Genomic DNA, 23,593 nt, shown 5'->3' with positions numbered 1-23,593 from the left:
AACACAAATTCTCCAGTGGCCACAACTAGAATATAAGATTTCAGAAACTATTTATTTTCTTGTGTACTTATATTGTCTGACTTTTCTATAATGACTATGCATTGCTTTGCATGATTTTTAAAATTCTAAAATAAGAAAGAACATGCAAGACCAGGTACAGGAATGACACCAACAGTAGTTAGAAAAGAATATGACATTTTATTTTTACTTATGGATGGATAGTACATGAATTTAGAAATAAAATCACTGAGAGTTCTGAAATATTGATACCTTAAGATCTAACACACCAACATTAGCCCATTCACTGCAAAACAGCCATTATTAGCAGTTCAGATTTGGTCTTTGTTGTGGTTGATGGAATAAGTTCTTAACGTGAAATGCCCAGTAGTGTCTGAGTAATATATTACAGTAGATATGAACTAAGTTTTGGGATTTAATCTTTGGAACAAATTATGCTTATTTACATGTTAAGATTAGGTAGTTCTAATTACTTACCCTACTGTGAGTTTTAACGACTGATTTTAAGCTACAGAGGGATTTCCAGCTATTATTTCCTTCAGAGTTTCTAAAAGCAAAAACTCTTAACATTTATAAAAGATAATGCTGAAAAAAAAAGGTAATGTTGAAATCAAGGCGCTTTTAGAGATATTTAAGGACAACAAAAGGCATTACTACTGAAAAAACTGTACATATTTTCAAGCACAACACAAATATTGTAGCAGTATTTAATTGAACTATTTTAAAATAGTGGCAATTATACTACCTTACACACTTTTCTAATATTTAAATCTCATAATTACAATTTGAATATACAGTCTGACTTATAGTTAGAACTATGCACAGCTTCTAAAGCATACTTTTCAGGTTTGTTTCTGCACATAAAGTTTACGTTGGTCCTTGATTTGGAGAACTCTAACTACCTGGAAGCACTAAATTTTAGACACACTTATTGACAGCTAACAAAAACCTTTACAGAGTGAAAAGCATCAATACTACCATGCGTGGAAAAGCAGCTGCTGCCTCCAAGTGCAACATCGATTTCAGCACGAGACCTGCTCAGAGGCCTGCGTGTCTCGATGCTCGACCCCCAAGAAACCAGAAGGTCCAAGAGGAAGGAGCTGACCAACTATGGGTACTTTCCACACTGGGGCAATCCTGAAACGGAGGAGGCTTTGGACCTTTAGCATAAGAGATAGACTTTACATTCTCTGATTTCATTTACACCTTTTAAAAAAGATAAAGTATATCTGAACTTTATTCATCACACTTCAACTGCTGGTCCTACCACAGCAGTTCAAGCTGAGTGAACTTCTAAGGCAGCCCAACTGACGCTCCAAAGGAACACCAGACCCCGGTCTCCTCGTTCCTACCATGCAGTCACAGACTACTGTGACTACCTGCTTGATGTATGTAAAAGACTTACAATTTATAAACAGAGTAGAGTTAGCTTATCTTTAAACCTTTAAGCAAAGTCCAAAGATGGATGGAAAAGTTTATGTCTGCTAACTGCAACTACTCCGACAATGACAATAAACTGAGCTAGAAAAATAATTTTACTGTTTTAAATAATGAAAGAAGCTAAATTTTTTAAATATATTATTCTGCAACAGTTGATTAGACTGACAATGAATAGATTCCCTCCATTGTGTGAGCTGAATTCAGGTTACATTTTAATTACAGAACAGCTTCAAATTATAAATATAACCAACCCAATAGTAAAGAGATCATCAAGGCAGTAACATCTGATCAGTTCTAAGTCATCACCCCCACACAAAGCACAAGATGTGCTCTCGGATAAAGGATTTAAAAAGATCTCAGGCTGATGTGGAAAGCGGGTCAGTAAAGACTCCAGTTCTGCATAATGGAATCTTCCAAGCCAAGCCGCTTTCCACAAACACAAATTCAGTCTATCTTTTCTTTTTGGACCAATCTGGGAGCATCGACAAAATCTTTGCCATTGTAAAGAATGATAAAAAATGTTCCAATGCTTGCAACTCCCCAGAAGAGCACATAGGCCAGTGTTTCTGTCCAGGTGTCACCTGTTGATTTATAAAAACAGAGTTCATAAATAACAAGTCATTCTATTGATACTAGTTCCAGCTTTCAGCTGTTCAGCACATCTTGACAACATTAAAATTTACAAACATATCCAAAGGAAAAATATAAGAACCTCTCAACTAAGTTTTAAACCAGTAGTTCTCAAACTCTGCCTAGCACCAGAATCCTCTTGATAAAGTACTGATTACTGGAGTTCCCACTGTGGTGCAATGGGGTTGGCGGCATCTCTGCAGTGTCAGGACGCAGGTTTGATCCCCAGCCTAGCACAGTAGGTTAAAGAATCCTGCATGGCTGCAGCTGGAGCACAAGCCATAACTTGGCTTGGATTTGATCCCTGGCCTGGGAACTCCATATTGCCATAGGGCAGCCAAAAAAGGGGGAAAAAAAAGTATTGACTACTGGTCCCAACCTCAGAGTATCTAATTTAGCAGGTCTAGAGCAGGGCCCAAGAATCTGTATTTCTAACAAGTTCCCAGATTATGCTGATGCTACTGGTCGAGGGACCAACACTTTGAGAACCACTTAACTAATTTCATGTTATATCACACAAATAGCAATCATGACTTTTAGATTACACGCTGTAATACTATAAGAAGTCATTACTAATAGCTTTGTTTATAGTCCTATTTATGACAAATAATAGCTACTACCAAAATACCTACACGAAAAAGAACTTTACAAATACATGTGCTTCAGAAAAGTTATGTATTAAGTGTATAAAACAAAGCTCAATAACATGTAAGATATTTTAACAACATATTTAAGACCACTCTCATTCATTCTCACATGCATTTGGTTTTTCAAAGTCTAGAGTTCGTGACGGTTAGCAGCAGGCCAATGGGAAAAGATCTATTTTGCTATATTCCTTAAATAGTTAAAACTAGCATCCTTCTTTCCTACAATAACACTGGCCTCATCTGCCGATGGGCAAACACGCAGAGGCCACGAGCCATTAAAAAGCACGCCAGGGAAGACATTCAGGGTCTAGATGCTTTCCTAGGAGGCTGTCAGAGATGATGCTGCATTTATTTCTTACTCTCTTAAAAACCAAAGTACAAGATAGACATTAGACACTGTCATATCTAAACACTACAAAGATCATTATTATTATTTTTTTTCTTGCTTTTTAGGGCCGAACCTACGGTATACGGAAGTTCCCCGGCTAGAGGTCAAATCGGAGCTATGCCACAGCGACAGCAACGCAGGATCCTTACTTAACCCACTGAGCGAGGCCAGGGATGGAACCCACATCCTCATGGATCCTAGTTGGATTTGTTAACTGCTGAGCCACGCAGGAAACTCCCAAAGATCATTATTTTACAACTGACAGAAGATATTACCATCCACAGCATCCAATCTTTTTTTACTCAAAAACAATCAAATTGACAGGACTGCTAATTTTGACAGCTCTGGGTTTTAAAACTTGCTGGATAAAGAAAAAAGGCAGTTCCTCACAAGCCCACCCTGGGACACTTGGGTGGGGACACAAAGGAATGGTCTATTTTTCCAGGCTGAGTCACAGTCCCGACTTCCTAGCCTCTCGAGAGGTTCTAGAAGGTAATGTGAATACATAAAGAGACCGCAGTAACAAAAAGAATCCACTGGTGGAGTGGCTCCCAGAAAATAGCATGCACTGGGCAATGTTTTAAAGAAAGAAGCCAGAGATCCAGGGCGTGAACACAGCCATGAGCAGAACAGGCTGGCTGTCCCGTCCCTTCTGTCCTGCCCTTCCTGCGGACCCTGCACACAGACCAGCCACACCCGAGAGCCCTTGGCCTGATTTTTGTACTGTGATGGTTTTTACGTTTTTAAAGAGCTGTAAAGACAAGGTGCAACAGCAACTGTATGTAGTTTGCAAAATCTAAGATATTTATTATCTGGCTCTTTTCAGAAAATGTTTGCTAACCCCTGCCTTAGAGTAACAACAGGACTGCTCCTTCCTGTGTTGTAACTCTCTACAATGCTGAACACCAAGAGCATTACAGAGATGAGAACAGGTTCTGAGCCTCTCCTCAAGAAGCTGGCAGAATTAATGTGGGGTAGGGGTGGAACACGAGTCCTTAACTGAGCAATCTTTCGCTGAGGACTCCCGATGTCCTAGACAGAGGAGATAAAGCAATCAGTAACACAGTCTCTGCCCTCCAAGAGTTGCTGACCCAGTGAGAAAGACAAATGAGAGGCAAATCATTACTATACAAAGAAAAACACCCTGGGCCAGGAGTTCCCATTGTAGCTCAGCAGGTTATGAACCCGACTAGCATCCATGAAGACATGGGTTTGATCCTTGGCCTGGCTCGCTGGGATAAGGATCCAGTGTTGCCGTGAGCTGTGGTGTAGGTCGCAGGCGCAGCTTGGGATCCTGTGTTGCTGTGGCTCTGGCATAGGCCGGCAGCTGTAGCTCCGACTGGACCCCAGCCTGGGAACCTCCATATGCTGCAAGTGCGCCCTAAAAAGACAAAATGACAAAAAAAAGAAAGAAATCCCTACGTGCTTACGAGGTTAAAAGAGGACCGTGCTACATGAGAGGTACACAGAGTGCTGTGGAAATCAGAAAGGGGGAGATGTGGTCTATGTGAAGGAACAAAGGGCCACTTCATGAGAGGAGAGCCTGAGGATGGTAGAGTCTGCCTGATAGAGGAACATCAGCCCCACGAATTCAGACAGAGGATGAGACTGGAGGTGCCTCTTCCTGCGCCTCCGGCTGCAACTCCCAGAAACAATACAACCACAGCATGGACACAAATTCCCAGAGCACTGACTACTACTTAATGGAGACACTGTCATCTTAAATGCTTATGAACTCACTAACAGGAAAATACTGAGAGAAAAAAAGAATACCAGTAAAGACCCTCTTAGCTTAGGTTCTTAGGCAATTTTGCTATTAAAATTTAATAATAGGAGTTCCCATTGTGGTGCAACGGAAACAAATCCGACTAGGAACCATGAGATTGTGCGTTCGATCCCTGGCCACGCTCAGTGGGTTAAGGATCTGGCGTTGCTGTGGCTGTGGTGCAGGCCGGCAGCTACAGCTCCAATTAGACCCCTAGCCTGGGAACCTCCATATGCCACAGGTGCAACCCTAAAAAGACCAAAAAAAAAAAAACAAAATTAATGATAAGCATTAATCTATAATTACATTTATTTGTCCAACAACAGATGGTTGGTTAAATACACTATATATCCATAAATGGAATATTCTGCAGCCATTAAAAATAAAGAACATGGGGAAATGCTTATATTGCTCAGTGGAAAAAACTGATTTCAAAAAAATTTACAGTATCTCTCTTTTGAAAAAAAATCACACATATTTACAAAGATTAAAACATCAAAATGTTAAGAGTAATTAGCTTATCTCTGAACAGAAGAATGATAAGTAACATTTACTTAATTGCCTAACCGTATTTTCTGTAATTACTATGTATTACTTTGGTAACAAGAAAAAGATATTTTAAAAAGCTTAAGTGGGGAAAAAACCCATTATCAAGCTACAAAGACTAATCTCATCTGCTCACTTTACTCATTCAATTTAAAAGGGAAACATCGAGTATTGAGTAGACACAGAAACTTAAGATATTATATAGGAAAGTTCAACATTCTAAGAAATCAATATAAGAATGTGAAACAAGGGCAGACTTACCAGCCATAAGCAAACAGATAATGCACATGGAAAAGGCAACAACCATGATAATAGGCAACTAGAAAATAAAATGGAAAGAGAAACCATCATACAAGATGCTAATCAATGGCTGTAAAATCAGTTGTACATGCTTTCCTGGAAAGAGAATAAAACTCTTCTGCAATCTTATACACAAAATATTTTTTTTCCCAACAAACCATCATTATTTAGAGGTTTGATCATAACTGCCCAAATCTTCAAATGGGCTAAAAGATTTGAAGAAACATGGCTTTACTGCAAACTAAGGAATGCCAAGTGGAAGGAGGTCACCCAGACGCGAACCCAGATCTAGGCCCCTTCCACTCCACGACACTCTGCTCACTGGGATGAGTCCCAGAGAGGCTCCTGCAAAATCTGGTGAGCAGGAGTCAAAAAGCAGAGACGTGTCAAAAACACACCTTGCCTTCCATGTCACAAGTCTGCCTCCTGCAATCCCTGGACCTCAGGGGAGCAGAGTCTCCCTGAATAAGAAGCCCTCATGTTCCCTTTGCATCTGGGTTGTCACTTAAAGAGGAAGTGAGAGAGAGAGAGACAAACACTCCAAAGTTATTTCACTCCTCTCCCTGATCTGCTCCTTGAGGAAACTTGAGTATTTATGTTCCATTTAGAACAACAGCGAATGCTTTAGATCAAGGGGAGCTGGCACCATCTCTATCTTCAAACAAAATGCTTTTAACAATGTGAAAAATATAAAGGTTTCTTACAGCCAGGAATTTCAAATCCCTTGGAACACTTAAAGGACTATGAGAGTCTAATTCATCCACTGAATAGTTCCCAAGAAATAAGTCTATGGAATCCTAGAACAGAAAAAAAGGAAATTAGGAACTCCCAAATTAGATGTGATGACATTACTGAGGAACAGTACAAAGATACAACCATCTAATGACCAAAAATGAGCATCAAATACAAACTTACTTGTCTAAATCCATCAGAAAAGTTGTTCTTGTAATACCGAATTAGCGAGTTCCAGCCATCCATTATAAGCCCCAACTGAGTTCTCTTCCCAGTTCTGGTTAAATAAGAGGTTAAGTTTTGAGTTACAGATGTGCATATTATATTCTTACACTTTTTTATGGCCATTATATATGTGGTTTAGAGATAAGTGAATTACAAAGATTTTTTAAAAAATCATACTTGGATATGTAAAGGAGATACCTAACAAAATAACCCACTATCAGGTCCAAGAAACGTGTATTCTAAAATATTACCCAAGTAGACACAAAGAGGACAAATGCTTAGTTCAAGAAATAAAAGAAACACACAGCCAAGGTTAAGTGGTATAAAAAAAGCAAAGAGACCAGAAATCTTATCTTGTTCCCAGGGAATCTATATTGCAGAAAAAGAGCCAACCACATCTGTAACAAATTCAAAATATTCTAACCTCTCTCACTACCCAATGTGGTCCTTGAAAGCAGCAGCAGCAGCACCAGCATCACCTTGGTGCAGAATCTCAGGCCCTCCCCCAGACCTGCTGCGAGTGAATGGGGTGATTTCGGTGGACAGTAAGTTTTGGGGAGCAATGAAGAGCTTAGTTCCCAACTTTTACTGAGCATCAGAATCACCCAGAGATGCTAAGAAGCTAGTGGTGCCTAGGCCTCATCTCCCTGCAGTCCTGACTTAGTCTGATTGAGGTCCAGGCACTGGTGGTCTCCCTTTGCTGTTCTCTGTTGTCTGAAAGCTGCCCAAGGGATCTACTATGCACCAGAACTGGGAACCACTGATCTGGAATGCTATTTTAAAGCATGGCTTGCCTGGTAAAATCAGTCTTCAAGGCACCAGTTCCTGCATACTGTTTGGCACAAGCATTTGCATTGTCAGCCCAGGCTGTGAAAGAGAGTAAAAATATAATGTTTAAGATGACAACCAATGCTCTAAATCCAAAATATTATTTCAAAATTTGAGTAACCTTGCCTCTTAAAGAAATTACCTACCATTTTTGTAAATCTTCTCAAATTCATCTTGTTCTTCAAGCTTCTGTCCCACATGCAAAACTCCTAGTCTCTAAAATAAAAATCATATGCATGTTTATGTATAATTGATTATGGCATATATGATTTAGGAAGAAAAAGCAGGCAGTTCCCAAATCATCTCACATGATTCCTGGCTGCAGGCTGCAGGCAGGAGAAGCTTTCTTTGGATTTGGGGACACAACCCTCTCCTGCTCAGGCCAGGCTGCGAAGCTTCCTTCCACCCATGGCCCCCTCTCCCTGGAGCTCGAGCACCACAGGAACAGCAACAGGACTGTGAGCACCCAGAGGAAGCGGCAGAAGGGAAAGGAGGGGGAGGTGAGGGCTGCTGTAGGACTCCAGCCACGACTCCCTTGTTTCCTGCCACCCTCAACCTTCCATTGCCTTTACCCCTCCACCCTCCTCACAACTCACCACCCCCAGACTTCTGACCCCCACACGAACCTGCTATCCCAGGGAACCCTTGAGAACTGGATGAATGCTACCTCTCCACCTACCTCCCCACAAAGGGCACCTAGGTACAGCCCTTTGCATGTCATCTCGGAGGACATCTGGGCATCCTGAATCTCTCTGTGGACTCTCCTTTGGAGTTTACTGACCGCAGATTAGGACCTTGGTCCTCGTCTTAAACCTGCAAACCCTCTTAGAATCACCATCTTCAGTGTTCACCTCAGATGACATGGCACTCTCGCTCCCTCAGAATGAGGCCTGCCCACCCTCAGTGATCTTCACCTGGGTAAAAACTCTGCCCTCACTGGAAAGGGAAAGGCACAACTGGAGTCCCCAGAGTAGCTGACACTGATGCTAGAGAGGTTCCCGCCCAAAGACTCTCTGAAAGTTGGTTAGGTTTTATAATACTATTTTTAGCATGTAAGTTAGTTAAATACATTTTATAGAACCTAGTTAAATAGGTTTTAAAAAATCAGCCTTAGAAACAATCATTCCTAATACCACTTCTATTGAAAAATATACTCTAGGAAGTTCCTGTTGTGGAGCAGCAGAACCAAATCCGACTAATAACCATGAGGACGTGGGTTCAACTCCTGGCCTTGCTTAGTGGGTTAAGGATCTGGCGTTGCCATGAGCTGTGGTGTAGGTCGCAGATGCGGCTTGGATCATGCATTGCTATGGCTGTGGCACAGGCCGGCAGCTGCAGCTCCAATTCCACCCCTAGCCTGGGAACTTCCATATGGCCCCTACAAGAAATGCCAACGAGATTTGGAAATCTGGGCTCTATATATTTTTAATTCCAAATATAAACAGAAGGAATATTTATACCTTTTCTTCCTCAACAGCCAAGTCTTACTGGTGAACCAAAGCTGTATCAGAAACTTTTTACCTGGGAGTTAATATCCCTTCCCAACAATAAAAGAGATGCAAATGAAAACAACTTTGAGGTGCTACTTTTTTTTTTTGGCCATGTTCACAGCATATGGGTTCCTGGGCCAGGGATCAAACCCACACCACAGCAGCAACCCGAGCCCCTGTGGTGAACAATGCTGGGTCCTTAACCCACTGTGCCATTTTAAAGGAACTCCACGAGGTGCTACTTTGTAACTATCAAAAAAGAAAAAAGAAAAAAAAAAACCTTTCTAAATAAAAATATTTAATACTGGAGAGATTCACTTATCACTGCTGGCTAGTATTGGGTTAAACTGGTATAATCCTCTCGGAAAGTAATACACACACACACACACACACACTCTAACCCAGTAGGAATTAACCCAAAGGAAATGATTCAAGCTAATAGCAATGTACACAGGTATATTCTCTACATTGTTATTTATAACTCAAAAATAAAGCAAACAAAATGGCCTGGTAAATTACACCACAACAACGGAACTCTTAGAGACTAAGATTACATACACTGCTAGAGGAAATGGGCAAAATTAAAAACTGTACATACACTGATCATGGCTATGGACAAAGTGCACATCCATGGACAGTAAGACACAGAAACAAAAAGAGCTGGGTTGGGGGGTGGACATGGGAATGTTTTTTGTTATTGGTTTTGAAAGATAAAGTTTCTTTCGGAGTTCCCATCGTGGCGCAGTGCTTAATGAATCCGACTAGGAACGATGAGGTTGAGGGTTCGATCTCTGGCCTTGCTCAGTGGGTTAAGGATCCGGCGTTGCCGTGAGCTGTGGTGTAGGTCGCAGACAAGGCTCGGATCCTGCATTGCTGTGGCTGTGGCTGGTGGCTACAGCTCCAATTAGAGCCCTAGCCTGGGAATCTCCATATGCTATGCGATCAGCCCTAGAAAAGGCAAAAAAAAGAAAAGAAAAAGAAAGATAAAGTTTTGTTAACTTTTTGCCTGATTGTTTATTTAATAACAGAAAAAAAGAATTTGCACCTGAAGCTGGGCCTGAAGCGAACGGCGAGCTAGAAGACTCTGGATGACGTTGGTTCTGTCTAGACAATCCATGCAATTGCTGCGGAAGACGCCTTCCTGGTTAGTCAACACCTTGCCCGCAGGGTCCACTAGAAAATAACTAAAGCATATTTGTATAAACACTCTCATACCAAATCAGCCAAGTCTAAGGACAGACCTCTTATAACATGGGGCCATGTCAGAAACATTATTAAAACCAGTAAATTTAAAGGTCAGACAGGAAATATATGGTCCACATATATAGCTGATCACCAAAGACAAAAAGGAAGCTTGAATGGCTAAGGTAAGACAGCCCTTACCTCAAAACGACTGCAGCACTGAGATCATTTTACCCAAGAGATGTGAAAAAGTAAGAATTGGGAGTATTATAAAGATTGCTATGGACATGATCGTGTTTCCCTAAGGCCAGAAGAGGGCTTCCTTTGACATAATTACTTCACCTATGCCCCATACATCAGGATTTCTTGAAGCACAGCCCCTGTGCTGTACCAGAATTCCCTGAGGTGTCTGTTAAAAATGAAGATGCTTGGCCTTGAGATAAACTGAGTAAGAATCTCTCAAGCAAGGGTTGGATATTATACATTAAAAATATTTTAAAATCCCTTCTAGAAATGGGTAATATATGCAAATAGCATAACATTTATAAGGTATAATAAGGTATTATTTGAAAAATCAGTTTTCCTTTCTCCTCTAAGCCACCAAGATGTCTGCACTGGAGCCAACTAAGGTTACAGTTCCTGTGTTTCACTCATTTTTAACAATCTGTTCAGATAATTCTATGAATCAAGAATTTGACCACGCACAGTGAGGCAGTAAAGAACATAGACTTTGGCATCAAACAACTGGTTTGCTAGACTTAGCTCCTTAGGCAAGTTACTAGCTGTGCAACTTTAAATAATTAACCTACTCTCTCAGAGCCTAAGTTTTTTTCATTCACAAAATGGAGATAAGAGCACTACCATTAGGCTGCTCTAAGATTTAAATGAGATAATGTATAATGCGTATAAAGTGCTTAGCAGAGTGTATGGGACAGGGCATACAATGAATACTAGATAATATTACTTTTATTGCAATTATTCCCCAAAATCAAAAACTGAGGGGGAAATAGCAAAATTCAAGGGCTAAAAAATCATGACCTTAAAAATAATAGCTAAAAGAATGTGTTTAGACTAAAAACCTACATGAGGTTCATGCAGAATTGGGGAGGTTCATTTACAGTTTGTGTATGCAGAGCACATGTGAGTGGTGGCACCCAATTGGTACGTATAAAATAAATATTACCTATTTTGTAAATGTTATGTTTTAATCAAAGATGTAAGTATTATCATCTCCACTTTACAATGAAGAAACCAAGGTTTGAAGATAACTAGCTTGTTCCTGAGTCACAGGGCTAATGAGGCAAACTGAGATTTCAAAGTAATTGTGTAGGACCCCAAAGCCCAGATTCTTTCTACTTCCCCAAAAACACGTGGGAACAAATACGCAGAGAGGTCATCTGAAAGTCACGGGTGAAAGGTCCACTGTCCCTGTGGACCAACAGTGAGTGTAATGGATACAGAATTCTGGTGTCAATCTTCCTTTCTTTCTATACTCTTGTGTGGAAGCAATTTAACAGGTAAACCCAAGGAAGCACCCTTCTGACAATGTGCCAGCCCCAGCCAATATTTCTCTACCCCAAAAATGATATAGGTCAGCCCCCCTTCACTAGCTATGCTCATAACAAAACCTCACAGGGGAAAAAAAAGCAGATTTAACTATAACAATTACTTAATATGCATAGAAATATTTTTTAAAAGCTGAGCAAATGTCTTTAGGAGAAGTTTTACTATGTTACTATATAAATGAAATTAAAAAGTGCATTTGGCTTGTCAGGGTTAGAAGTACACAAGCAGAACAAAATGACAGACCAGTTTATAGATCCCTTCTTTGGGCTTTAAAACAGGTTAAGACTGACATATACTTAGAATGAATCTGTGGACTCCCACAACAAGTAACACCATAAACACACATAAAGTACCATAAAGATATTCAGACCCTTTGCTTCATTAATCCTACTTTCAAGGATTTAAGTTAGGAATCAATTCAATAGAAGTAAAAATATATTTGTACCCAGAGCTATTTGCTGCAGCACTATCTTTCATGGTAGGAGGAGAAAAAAAAAAAAGCAAATCAGATGTCCAGTGTGGAGAGCATTTAACTGAAACTGTACTATGACCCAAGAGGACACAGCAAAGCCATTAAATACTATTACAGAGACTAGGTAGGTTAATGACAAAATATCTGTGATAAAATGTTTAGTGAAAATAACTGAACATAAAACAGCAGCAAACTAACTCCAATTATACAAAAATTTGTAAATATGTGGGAGATAAATCACAAAAGTATGAAAATACCTGGACCTGGGTTGTTTTTAAGAATTTTAAAGTATTTTAAGTATCACAAAGTCTCATCTTTCAGGAAAAACAAAAAAACACACAAAAAAACCCCTAAGATGAGAGTATAGAAAAGTGCTGTCAACCCATGTGCTGTATTTGTAAGTCTGCTGGATGATGAATAATAAATATGATCAATATATGCATACACCTCGTCCCTCAACCTCTATATGGAAATAATATAGCTTACCTTAATTCATCTTGCATTTCTGCTACTTGATCCACTAAAATACTTAGTCGGTCCCATCTCATATTTTTACATTCCTTATGGAAATCAAAGGCAATGTACCTACCAAGAGAAAAGATATTTGAAAACTGACTAAAGATTATTCCTTTTCCTTCTATTAATAATCCTGTATAGGAGTTCCTGTTGGGGCACAGCGGAAATGAATCTGACTAGGAACCATGAGGTTGTGGATTCAATCCCTGACCTTGCTCAGTGGGTAAGTGCTATCAACCCATGTGCTGTATTTGTAAGACTGCTGGATAATGCATAATAGATAGAGAGGGAAATCTAGGAACTTTGGGAGATCACTATAAGTTAATAAACTGCTCAAAAAAGCCATCAGAACAAGGCAGGCTTGCTGGACTAGTGGAAGTGTGAGAATTGCCTCAGGTCATTGGGTGGGGATGGGATGAGGCCTGCATTCAGATTCACACCAAGGGCAGGAGATTGAGGACTGCCCTTTTGCTAATTTGAATACACACCTTATGGGTACCAAGGAGGAGCCACTACTCCCAGAAAGGAAGAGGTGGTCTTTTCCAACCCCTCCTCCCCCTGGATGATAAAACTGTGGTTCACTGGATCCTCGAGGCAGAGCTTCCGCGCCTGCCCCCTTGCACCTCTATAAGATAGCGTCCTATCTTAATAAATCTATTTCTTGCCTATCACTTTGTCTCTTGCTGAATTCCTTCTGCACGGAGACATGAAGAACCTGAACCTCAGTAAGTCCAGACACAGGGTGAGTGATTCTAATTTAAAACTGTGGGTTTAAGCCCCAATCTGGGTTTAGGCTGGGTTTGAGTCCCAGCACATGGGTTCAAGTCCCAATCTGTGTTCTGGCTAGGTTTAGGCCATTAGTGCTGTCAGTTTCAAAATCACAGAGGAGGAGGACTAGGAGGTCATTACACTCTAGTCTACGGAGTGGAATTCAAATTAGGCATCTACTCTCATATGATTCCCTTGGCTCCAACATGCTAAAGGGACATTAATAGAGTGTGGGCTTCCAGCAGGTTGAGACGGACTTCTATCACCTTAATGGTTATCTCAGGGGAGAACGGGGTCTTTAGAAATTAGTATTAGGGAGTTCCCGTCATGGCGCAGTGGTTAACGAATCCGACTAAGAACCATGAGGTTGCGGGTTCGGTCCCTGCCCTTGCTCAGTGGGTTAACAATCCGGCGTTGCCGTGAGCTGTGGTGTAGGTTGCAGACGCGGCTCGGATCCCGCGTCGCTGTGGCTCTGGCGTAGGCCGGTGGCTAGAGCTCCGATTCAACCCCTAGCCTGGGAACCTCCATATGCCGCGGAAGCGGCCCAAGAAATAGCAACAACAACAACAACAACAAAAAGACAAAAGACAAAAAAAAAAAAAAAAAAAAAAGAAATTAGTATTAAAAAAAAAGGCTAAGTCTAAGAGGCTAGACTTTGGAAGACTGGGAGTGAGGGGAAGCATTTTTAAAGGCAGCTCCGTTAAAAATGGTGGTGTGAAAGCTACTTTTGGAGTGCTCTGACCAAATGTCATAGCCCTAGACATGTCTGAGGAATTTAAGTAGCTCATTAGCACCTAAATGCATTTGGATTCTTAAGCCTATATCCTTCTGACATTACATTTGTATCTTCTAAGAAAGTCTTACATCACTATATTCTGATAACAACAGCTTTGAGGTGTTCACTCCTTAGCAGCAGGTGCCCCCCCAGTGCCCTGGAACTCTGGGCACTGACTTAATGCCTCAAATTCTAGCTGCTACAAACTCTCAAGGCAAGTACACCTGTGGCAACCTTCTGAAATAGAGACAGGGTCTTAAACAAGGGTGTGCACAGGGGCCAGCAGATGAACTTCCTCCAGATTATACATGCTGGACTCTAAACCCAAAGATTCTGATTTTTGGGTTCTTAGGTATACTCTGAGTAATTCCTCTGAGGATACTGAGGCACATCCTAGATAGAATCACTTCTCTGATTCCTCTGAAATGTGTTTGGGCAGGATCCACTGTGAGAAGGCAGAAATGTGCATGGAATAAGGGTCTGATAACTTGCTAGAGTTTTTGAGTTTGACAAAACAGACCTAAATCCTTCCCCAAAGATTCATTATATCATTCTATTTTTGAGTATGTTTAAACAACCCAGTATCATTTCTTTAAAAAGTCTTCACCTAATGCCTGTGACCACTTCCTACTATAGTACGTCCCCACTTTTTACCTCAGTTTTCAGTGCAGAAAGCTCCAAATGGGCTGACTCATTACCCTGTACTTTTCCACAGGGCAGCTGCTGATGTTTCCAGATCTACCTCTTTTGACAAGGCTACACAGAATCTGTAACTGTTGCCTAGTGACTTATAGGAGAGATGAGCTGTGCTCCTGACAAGGCCGCTATGCAAGAATAAACTGCTTCAGTTCGTGGTGGTCAGAACCAGGGAGACCACACCAAACAATCATGAGGAATTGAAATTCAAGACCCAATCGCCATAGTGATACAAAGCCTCAAGGAGAAGATTTTAGTCAAGGACTAAACTTTTACAACATTTCAATTAAAACCTGACTGTTAAAAAGTTATTCTGCAACATGAATTATGCCAGGGAAAATTCCAAGCTAACAAAGTCATGCTTTGAAAACAACAAGCTGAAACATATCTAGAGATATCTATGTACTTGCGTATACAGGGAAGTGCATGTCTAATGTGAAAAGACCTGCAACAGATTTTCAGTGAGGTACCTGATCATCCCACTTGCCAAGGAAGACACCATTGTTGCAAACGCCTGTTCAAGTGGCTTCTCTGAGCCCTTTTGGTTAACCTGTAGGAAATTAAAAACACCACAACTTTCTTTTAAGTTTAATTAAAGAGAGTGATATCAGCAAAATGGCAGACTAGGAAGCTCTAAGCTCATGTACTCTCATAAAAACACTGAAGAAAAGAGAAGCTGTCTAAAACAACTTTGTAGGAGTTCTGAAACAATCAAAGGTTTACAGCAACCAAGCAAATGACCCATCAAGATAAGGCCATCATCGAAACTGTAGGACAGTTTTTTTGTTTTGTTTTGTTTTTTTGTCTTTTTGCCATTTTGGGCTGCTCCCACAGCAAGCATATGGAGGTTCCCAGGCTAGGGGTCGAATCAGAGCTGTAGCCACCGGTCTACGCCAGAGCCACAGCAATGCAGGATTCGAGCTGCATCTGCAACCTACACCACAGCTCACGGCAACGCCGGATCCTTAACCCACTGAGCAACGCCAGGGACCAAACCCGCAACCTCATGGTTCCTAGTCGGATTTGTTAACCACTGAGCCATGATGGGAACTCCTGTAGGACAGTTTTGTAGCATTTTTCTTGCATTTACCTCACCCTTTCCCCAGTGCAGTGATAATTTTAGTTTTAAGCAGCAGCAATGCAGTTCTCAGTCCCTCTCCTCAAATAGGAGGGGGCAGACCAGACTTTACTTGCAAACTACTGTGTATGTTTTGGTCTGAGTTGAAAGAGTGACTTGTTTGTCTGTTCTGCATAAATCTGAACACAGGCAGGAAAAGTGGTAAACACTGTTCTTCTAAGTTACAAGAGGACTACAAATTAACAGATGCCATGGGCAAAATATTTCAGGCGGAGACATAAAAAAAGACTATCTAACACCTGCCAGAAGCAGCTGGGGTGATCTCTTTGGGAAATGATATTCAAAAGCAGCCACATATACAGAGACTTTGAGAAAGTCACACGTGTACCCAAGGAAGATACATGTTCAGCAAAGCCCTGAGAAGATCTTAAACTTTCCCTAGGCTCAGAGCAAGCCTAATTGATAAGTGAAGGACTGCCCTAGCACAGAACCAGTTTGCAGAGACTGGGAGATGGGGTTGTTCTCTCTTTTGTTTTTTCTTTTATTTGTCTGTTTCAGTTCCTGGTATTCAAAGAAATTTCTGTCAAAACATTAGTTGAACACAAGCTAAAATAACAGAGACTTCAGTGAGCATACAAAACAAGGAACAGTCTTTGCAAAAATAGTCTGGCATAGTCTCAAAAGAAATGGATTACTACTGCATTCAAAAATCAAAACACAAAAGAAAACAACAGCAAACCCTTGGGAAAGAAGACTGACTTCTAGAGTTACTACATTATGAACATCCAATGCCCAGTTTTTAACAACAACAATGAAAAAATCATAAGGCATACAAAAAGAAAAATAAGAGGAAGACAAGGCTTATTCAATGGATAAGGATAAACAGAAAGAAACCATCCCTGAAGAAGCCTTAAATATAAAAAGCTTTCAAAATAACTGTCTTAAATATGCTCAGAGCTAAAATCAAACATGGACAGAGAACTAAAGGAAATCAGGAAAATGATATATTAAAAAAAGAGAATATCAACAAAAAATAGAAAATATTCAAATTAACCATACAACAGTAAGTCTGGAGCTAAAAAGTAAAAAAGGGAAAACTCATAGAGGAAGAGTTCCCACTGTGACACAGTGGGTTAAGAATGCAACTGCAGAGGCTTGGGCTGCCATGGAGGTGCAGGTTCAAACCCCAGCCCAGGGCAGTGGGTTAAAGGATCCACTGCTGTGGCAGCTATGGTGTAGGTCACACCTATGGCTTGGATTCAATCCCTGACCTGGGAACTAAGGTATGCTGAGGGTGTGGCCAATTAAAAAAAAAAAAATTCACTGAAAGAGTTCAGCATCACATTTGAGCAGGAGGAAAAAAGAATCAGCAAACTTGAAGACAGAACAAATAAAATAATCAAGTCAAAAGAATAGAAAGAAAAGAAAAATCAGAAAATTGAACAGAGCCTAGGGATCTTCTGGGATACAATCAGACAACGTATTTATTATGAGTCCCAAAAAGAGAACAGAGAGAAAGAAAGAGGCAGAGAGGTTATTTTAAAAGAAACTGGCAAAAAAACCTCCCCAAATTTGACAAAAGATATAGATCCTCAAATCCAAGAAGTGTCCAATCCCCAGATATGACAAACCCAAAGAAACCCTCACCAGACACATTATAAAACACATTACTTAAAGACAAAGAGAGGGTAAGGAGCAACAGAGGAGAGTCATCACACACCAGGGATTCTGAATAGAATTATATGTCAATTTCTCTTCAGAAAACTTAGAGGCCAGAGAGCAATGGAATGATATACTTAAAGTACTTAAAGAAAAGAACTGTCAACCAAGAATTCTCTAACTGGCAAAACCATCCGTCAAAAATGAGAGATAAATTAATAAGACATTCTTAGATAAACGAAAGCTCAGGAGTTAATTATCACTACACCTGCCCTACCAGAAATACTAAAGGAAGTCCTTTGGGTTAAAACAAAAGGACAATATGAAGTAACTTGGAGCCATATAAAGAAAAACATTCTGCCAAGTTAAATAAGCAAGACACTAAGGAAAAAATATCACATGATACAATTTATATAAGGTACCTAGAATAGGCAAATTCATAAAGACAGAAAGTAGAAGAGAGTTACAAGAGGCTCAGGTGAGAGGGATAATAGGAAGTTACTCTTTAATGGATAGTGAGTTTCTATCTGGTATGATGAAAATTCTGTAAATGGTCAGTGGCACTAGTTGCACAAAATTGTATAATACTTAATGCCCCTGAAATGCACACATAAAAATGGTTAAAAAAGGAGTTCCTGTCATGGCGCAGTGGTTAACGAATCCGACTAAGAACCATGAGGTTGCAGGTTCGATCCCTGCCCTTGCTCAGTGGGTTAAAGATCCTGTGTTGCCGTGAGCTGTGGTGTAGGTCACAGACGCGGCTCAGATCCCGAGTTGCTGTGGCTCTGGTGTAGGCTGGTGGCTACAGCTCTGATTAGACCCCTAGCCTGGGAACCTCCAAACACGGCGGGAGCGGCCCTAGAAAAGGCAAAAAAGACCAAAAAAAAAAAAAAAAAAGGTTAAAATAGTAAATTTTATTATATTAAAAAAAAATGCAAGATTTTGTTCCCCCAAGAAACATAAGAAACCTACCAGATTGATTATGATTTGTCTTCCATAAATAATTACTTGTGAATCAAAATGCCTTTGGAAACCATCCATCTAGAGAGGAACAAAAAGAGTTACATACTTTACCAGATTACATTATAAGAATATTTATAAGATGTTAAAAAGTATCTCCTTAAAGTTCCTCTATCTCTATCAGGAGAATGACATTAGGATGGTATTTAGAATATCTAGAAGACATGACCCATCCTAATGAGTGGTAATTATAAGCCATTCTACTCTGAGCTACAATATTACTGTTTTAACTCTGGATATAATCTTAAATAGAATACAGTAAATATGCTAAACAGCATAAGGTTGTAAATCTTACTGAGGTCCCTAAAATCAAAATTTGCCATGTCATTCAATCAGTTTGCTTTTCCACGTTTCTAACATGCCATCTATACAGCCTTTTGGTTTAGAGGTTCAGAACCAATAAGAAAGGCCTCAAAGATTTTAAACTCTAATGAATGGGGAATAAATACATGCTCTATATGCAAACTATAATGCCACTAAACTTCTATTTATAGCCAATGAAAAATGCATGGAAGTTACACACATGATTTGCTACTTTGTTGATCAGTGGTCGTGGTTTATACTTCAGGTTTGGTCTTTGAGACCAGTAAAGTGGTATTGATCCTCGAGTCTAAAAGAAAACAAAGATAAGTAAAACACAAACTTGTTTTTCTCAGCTATCAGGGATATATACATATCAATGACTGCAAAAGAAAAAATAAAAATACAACCTATCAACTATAAAAGAAATCCATGTACACCTGCTCCTAAAATTCATATTTTGTAGGGATACATTTTCAAAGGCCTTCTTCTCCTGATTTTATATATATGGCACTTGTATAGCAGATAGTTGTGTCTCCCCTAGATTCTAAAATAAAACAATTTATCTATGAGTAAAAATTACCCAAGTCATGTCTGCTATATAATTTGGCATTATAATAAAACTAGAAAATTGCTTTATTCATTCTTGAAATGAATGATGTTTATGAACTTAACAGTATTTTTTAGCCATTAATGCTCTGAAGCAGCAAGGGACACACAACCCAGAAATTATGTCACAATGAAGTGCAAGGCAGGTAAAGTCAATCCTAAGCCAGCTGCTTGTTCTGTCACCATTTCCCAGAAGAAGGCTAAAAGGTTGGGCAGCCAGATGGCTCTATTTCCATAACCCTTGCACTCCTACCCTATCCTCTCTTTCAGGGATTTAGTTCAAGGGCAGGAAATGTCCACAGCTAACTGCTAGATTAATGGAATATCCTTGCTTTGGGTGAATTTTTCCAGATCAGAGGCAATGATATTACTTTAAAAGGGAAAGAGAAAACAAACTTCAACAATGTGATAGGAAATGACAATTTTTCTGCCTAACAGACACATGAACTTGCCTGCACAAATGAAGCCCTGCTCCCATTGTAGTGCACAATTTGTTCTGTTTCTACAAAATTAGCTGCATGGCCTTCAGAATCAATTCCTAAATTGGAAAAAAGAAATAACCGTATTATAAAAGGAAAACATCAGGTACTCATTAATTCACTAACTTGAAGAGAATTAAGTCAGTTCAAATTAGTGGAAAAGTACTCATAAAACTAAATTTCAAGCAAATGCATAGTACACCATCAGAAAGCTAATAGAAGCTCACTCATTTGAACAGGCTTAAAGGGAGTATTAAGGATCTATTAATAAACAGATGATGCTGGTTGCTATTTAATGTATCAATTCCTGTAAAACAGTGTTTCCCAAATTTTGGATGTATTTTAAAGAAAAAGTGAATTCTCAAAAACCTCTGAGTACCCTGATGGTCTAGTGGGTTATGGATCTGGCAATGCCACTACTGTGGTGCGGGTTTGATCCCTGGCCTGGGAACTTCCGCAGGCTACAGGTGTGGTCAAAAAAAAAAAAAACCAAAAAAACAAAACAACAACAACAAAAAAAACAACAACCCCACACCTCTGAGAGTATATCCATAGATCCCACTTTGAAAAATACTACTTTGAAAGTTAAAATCATTAAACACAATATTAAATGCAAATATGGGCCATTATGTTAACAATATTTTGTTATAATGATGCAAATGGTCCAGTAGATGCTTATAATTTTAATTATCAAAGTGAAAGGACAAAATTGTATTATGATCCTACAATTTCTATAACTCCATGAATATAAGTCTAATTTGAAAAGCACTGCTGTTAAATACCTACCCTTGATTCGGTTAGTTCCTTCAAATGTTTTAAGCACTACTTTAAAATCATCTATTTTTACTAAGAATAGTTTGCTAATAAGCAAAGGCAACTTTCAACTAGTTCCTGATTCAAATCATCAGGAAAAAATTTTTTTAACTGTCTCAAATATTTAACAATCCTGTCTATCTGACATATGTCTAAAACATATAACATTTGGAGACGTAATACATAAAATCAGTGTTTTTGTTAATATATTACCAAAAGGGAACAAAATTATAAATCAAATCAATAAAATGCCTTCTCAATGCCTTCTAAAATTACTTGTCAGAAGCATGGGCTGTACTTGGTTCTGCCCAGAATTCCCATTAAGAATAACATGTACTTATTTTAAAAAGTGAGACTGAGGCTAAGAGTGAGATGGGGGAGGGAAGGGGAGGCAGAGAGAGAGGCGGAGAGGGGGAGAGAGACACACACACAGATCTTTATGAAGGGATTTTCAACCCATATTAAATTAAAAAAAAATCCAAGGTCAAGAAAACTTACACAGTATACAACCACTATCTACAAAAGGAGGAGGCAAACATACTTAGAATAGCATAAAAACTGTCTGGAAAAATAAGTCAGAAACCAACAATAGATTAGTTAGTTGGGGGATACGATGCAGCAGATGCAGTCAGAAATAAGAAACATTTTTTAACTGCAAATCTTTTTATATCTAATTTATCTTTTTGATACCTAATCTACATGAGTGCATTACTGATTCAAAAATTTCAATTAAAAAATGTAACTCCATCCAAGAAAATCTAGATATAAGGGCATTGCTAACTCTAATCCTGATTTTGTGATCTTGGCCAGTCATTCACTAAAAGTCTTCCTTGCTCTGCAAAATCACCTATAGTAAAGGGGATTAACCAAATGACTTTCACACCTTCCTGGCCCCAAACTTCTTTGACCTAAGGGTCCAAAGTATTTTATTGATATACTATGGTTTGAAAAAAAAAAAAGAGTTATGGAAACTCCTTTTCAAATGACATAACAGTTATTTTTACTATAGATTTTATTTATTTTTTTTTTCTTTTCAGGGTCACACTTGCAGCATATGCAAGTTCCCAGGCTAGGGGTCAATAGGAGCTACAGCTGCCAGTCTACATCACAGCCACAGTAACGCCAGATCTGAGTCATATCTGCCACCTACACCACAGCTCACGGCAACGCTGGATCCTTGACCCACTGAGCAAGGCCAGGGATTAAACCTGCGTCCTCGAGGACACTAGTCAGGTTTGTTACTGCTGCACCACAACCAGAACTCCTAATATAGATTTTAAATGTTTGTTTTAAGCAAATTAGCATGTTGCTAGTACAAAGCCTAGAGCATAAATGCTCAAATGTAATCTTTAAAGTTGAAGGCATAAAGTCAAACGTACAGCTTTTTACATGCGAGGAAACCAAGAACAATAAAAAAAAAAATACTTTCTGATTGAAGTTTAGGTTACTGAAAACTACAGTGAGTTCAGCTATGCTTTCAGACATTTGGCAAATAACAGGTTCAACTCCTCTTAAAGCAGTAAGAAGCAGCTGATAGTGTCTCATTAACATCTGCAATGTAACTACAGTATCTGGAGTAAAAGCACAGAAGACCTACCTAATTATTACAATGAAGCAGGAGATAAATATTTAGCGAGGCTATCAAATGATAATGAAAACAAATAAAATACAAAAGGTTACATTCATGTTACCATGAGCCAACCATTAATCATAGATAGATATAACTCAGTACTGAATCATACTGGCAAAATCTCACCTCTTACATAATAGCGCACACCAGCTCTGAAACAACTCCTCCTCGAGATGAGAATCCAATCAAAGTATTTTCCATTAATAGAACATGAGTGCATAGTAATAACTTAACTACATTAAGAAAAATATACCATATGGAGAAATCATATGTATTATTTTCAGATTAAATTTGAACCTATCTACCCTAGTAAGAATGACTCTGCCTTTAAAAGAAAAAAAGGACAGAGAATGTGCACATCTTTTTTGGTCCTTCATGAATATTCACAAGTCTTTAGTACTAATTGTGAAGTTTTGTCAAGTTAGTTACCCTATAATAACATACAGGCAGTATGTTTAAGTGGGTCATTAGAGCGTTTCTATTTGAATAATATGATTTCCTTTCCCAGACATTCTCAACCACTTTCTGAAAGTAAATAATTAAATAGTGCTCTCAAGTCTTCGTTTCCAAAATGACCAAAAAGAATGGAACAATGGCCATGCCAAAAAGGGCCACGGCCATGTGCAGCCTATTCACTACACCAACTGTGCCCAATGCATGCCCAAGGACAAGGCCATTGAGGCGTTTGTCATTCGAAACATAGCAGAGGCTGTGGCCATCAGGAACATTTCTGAAGCAAGAGTTTTCGATGCCTGTGTGTTTCCCGAGCTGTATGTGAAACTATATTACTGGGTGAGTTGTGCCATTCACAGCAATGTAGTCAGAAATCATTCTCCAAAAGCCCAGAAGGATCGAACACCTTCACCCCAATTTATCTATTTATTTTTATTTTTTTGCTTTTAGGACTGCACCTGCAGCACACGGAGGTTCCGGGGCTAGGGGTCGAATCAGAGCTATAGCTGCCGGCATATCCCACAGCCACAGCAACATCAGATCTGAGCCGCATCTGCGATCTACACCA

The 23,593-nt window shown here is 39.5% G+C and overlaps 1 protein-coding gene across 10 annotated transcripts in view; it reads right to left on the bottom strand.

Moving 5' to 3' along the window:
• Positions 1 to 23,593, bottom strand: part of SACM1L (SAC1 like phosphatidylinositide phosphatase) — an 89,402-nt gene that overhangs the window by 14,638 nt on the left and 51,171 nt on the right. For 2 of the 10 annotated variants that reach the window (XM_084988046.1, XM_084988044.1), the window contains 13 exons: positions 22,540 to 22,580; positions 20,103 to 20,188; positions 19,265 to 19,351; positions 18,694 to 18,762; positions 15,455 to 15,534; positions 12,716 to 12,814; positions 10,055 to 10,193; positions 7,666 to 7,735; positions 7,486 to 7,558; positions 6,650 to 6,743; positions 6,439 to 6,531; positions 5,696 to 5,753; positions 179 to 2,039 (listed from right to left, as the gene is read on the bottom strand). In XM_084988046.1, the coding sequence (XP_084844172.1) occupies positions 1,903 to 2,039; positions 5,696 to 5,753; positions 6,439 to 6,531; positions 6,650 to 6,743; positions 7,486 to 7,558; positions 7,666 to 7,735; positions 10,055 to 10,193; positions 12,716 to 12,814; positions 15,455 to 15,534; positions 18,694 to 18,762 (912 nt within the window). In that variant the 5' untranslated portion in view covers positions 19,265 to 19,351; positions 20,103 to 20,188; positions 22,540 to 22,580 and the 3' untranslated portion in view covers positions 179 to 1,902. Of the gene's footprint in view, positions 1 to 178; positions 2,040 to 3,906; positions 4,475 to 5,106; positions 5,754 to 6,438; positions 6,532 to 6,649; positions 6,744 to 7,485; positions 7,559 to 7,665; positions 7,736 to 10,054; positions 10,194 to 12,715; positions 12,815 to 15,454; positions 15,535 to 18,693; positions 18,763 to 19,264; positions 19,352 to 20,102; positions 20,189 to 22,539; positions 22,801 to 23,593 lie in introns of those variants that run through there. The other 8 variants (XR_002337508.2, XR_002337509.2, XR_014822950.1 and 5 more) reach the window with 6 other exon arrangements.

This window comes from Sus scrofa, chromosome 13 (genome assembly GCF_054392235.1).
Source record: "Sus scrofa isolate SSC_HxYL_T2T_F1_AM1 chromosome 13, Sscrofa_HxYL_maternal_Yorkshire_Landrace_v2.0, whole genome shotgun sequence".
Lineage (NCBI taxonomy): Eukaryota > Metazoa > Chordata > Mammalia > Artiodactyla > Suidae > Sus > Sus scrofa.
Note: the sequence above shows the minus strand (reverse complement) of the source record. Positions and strands in the feature narration are given on the sequence as shown.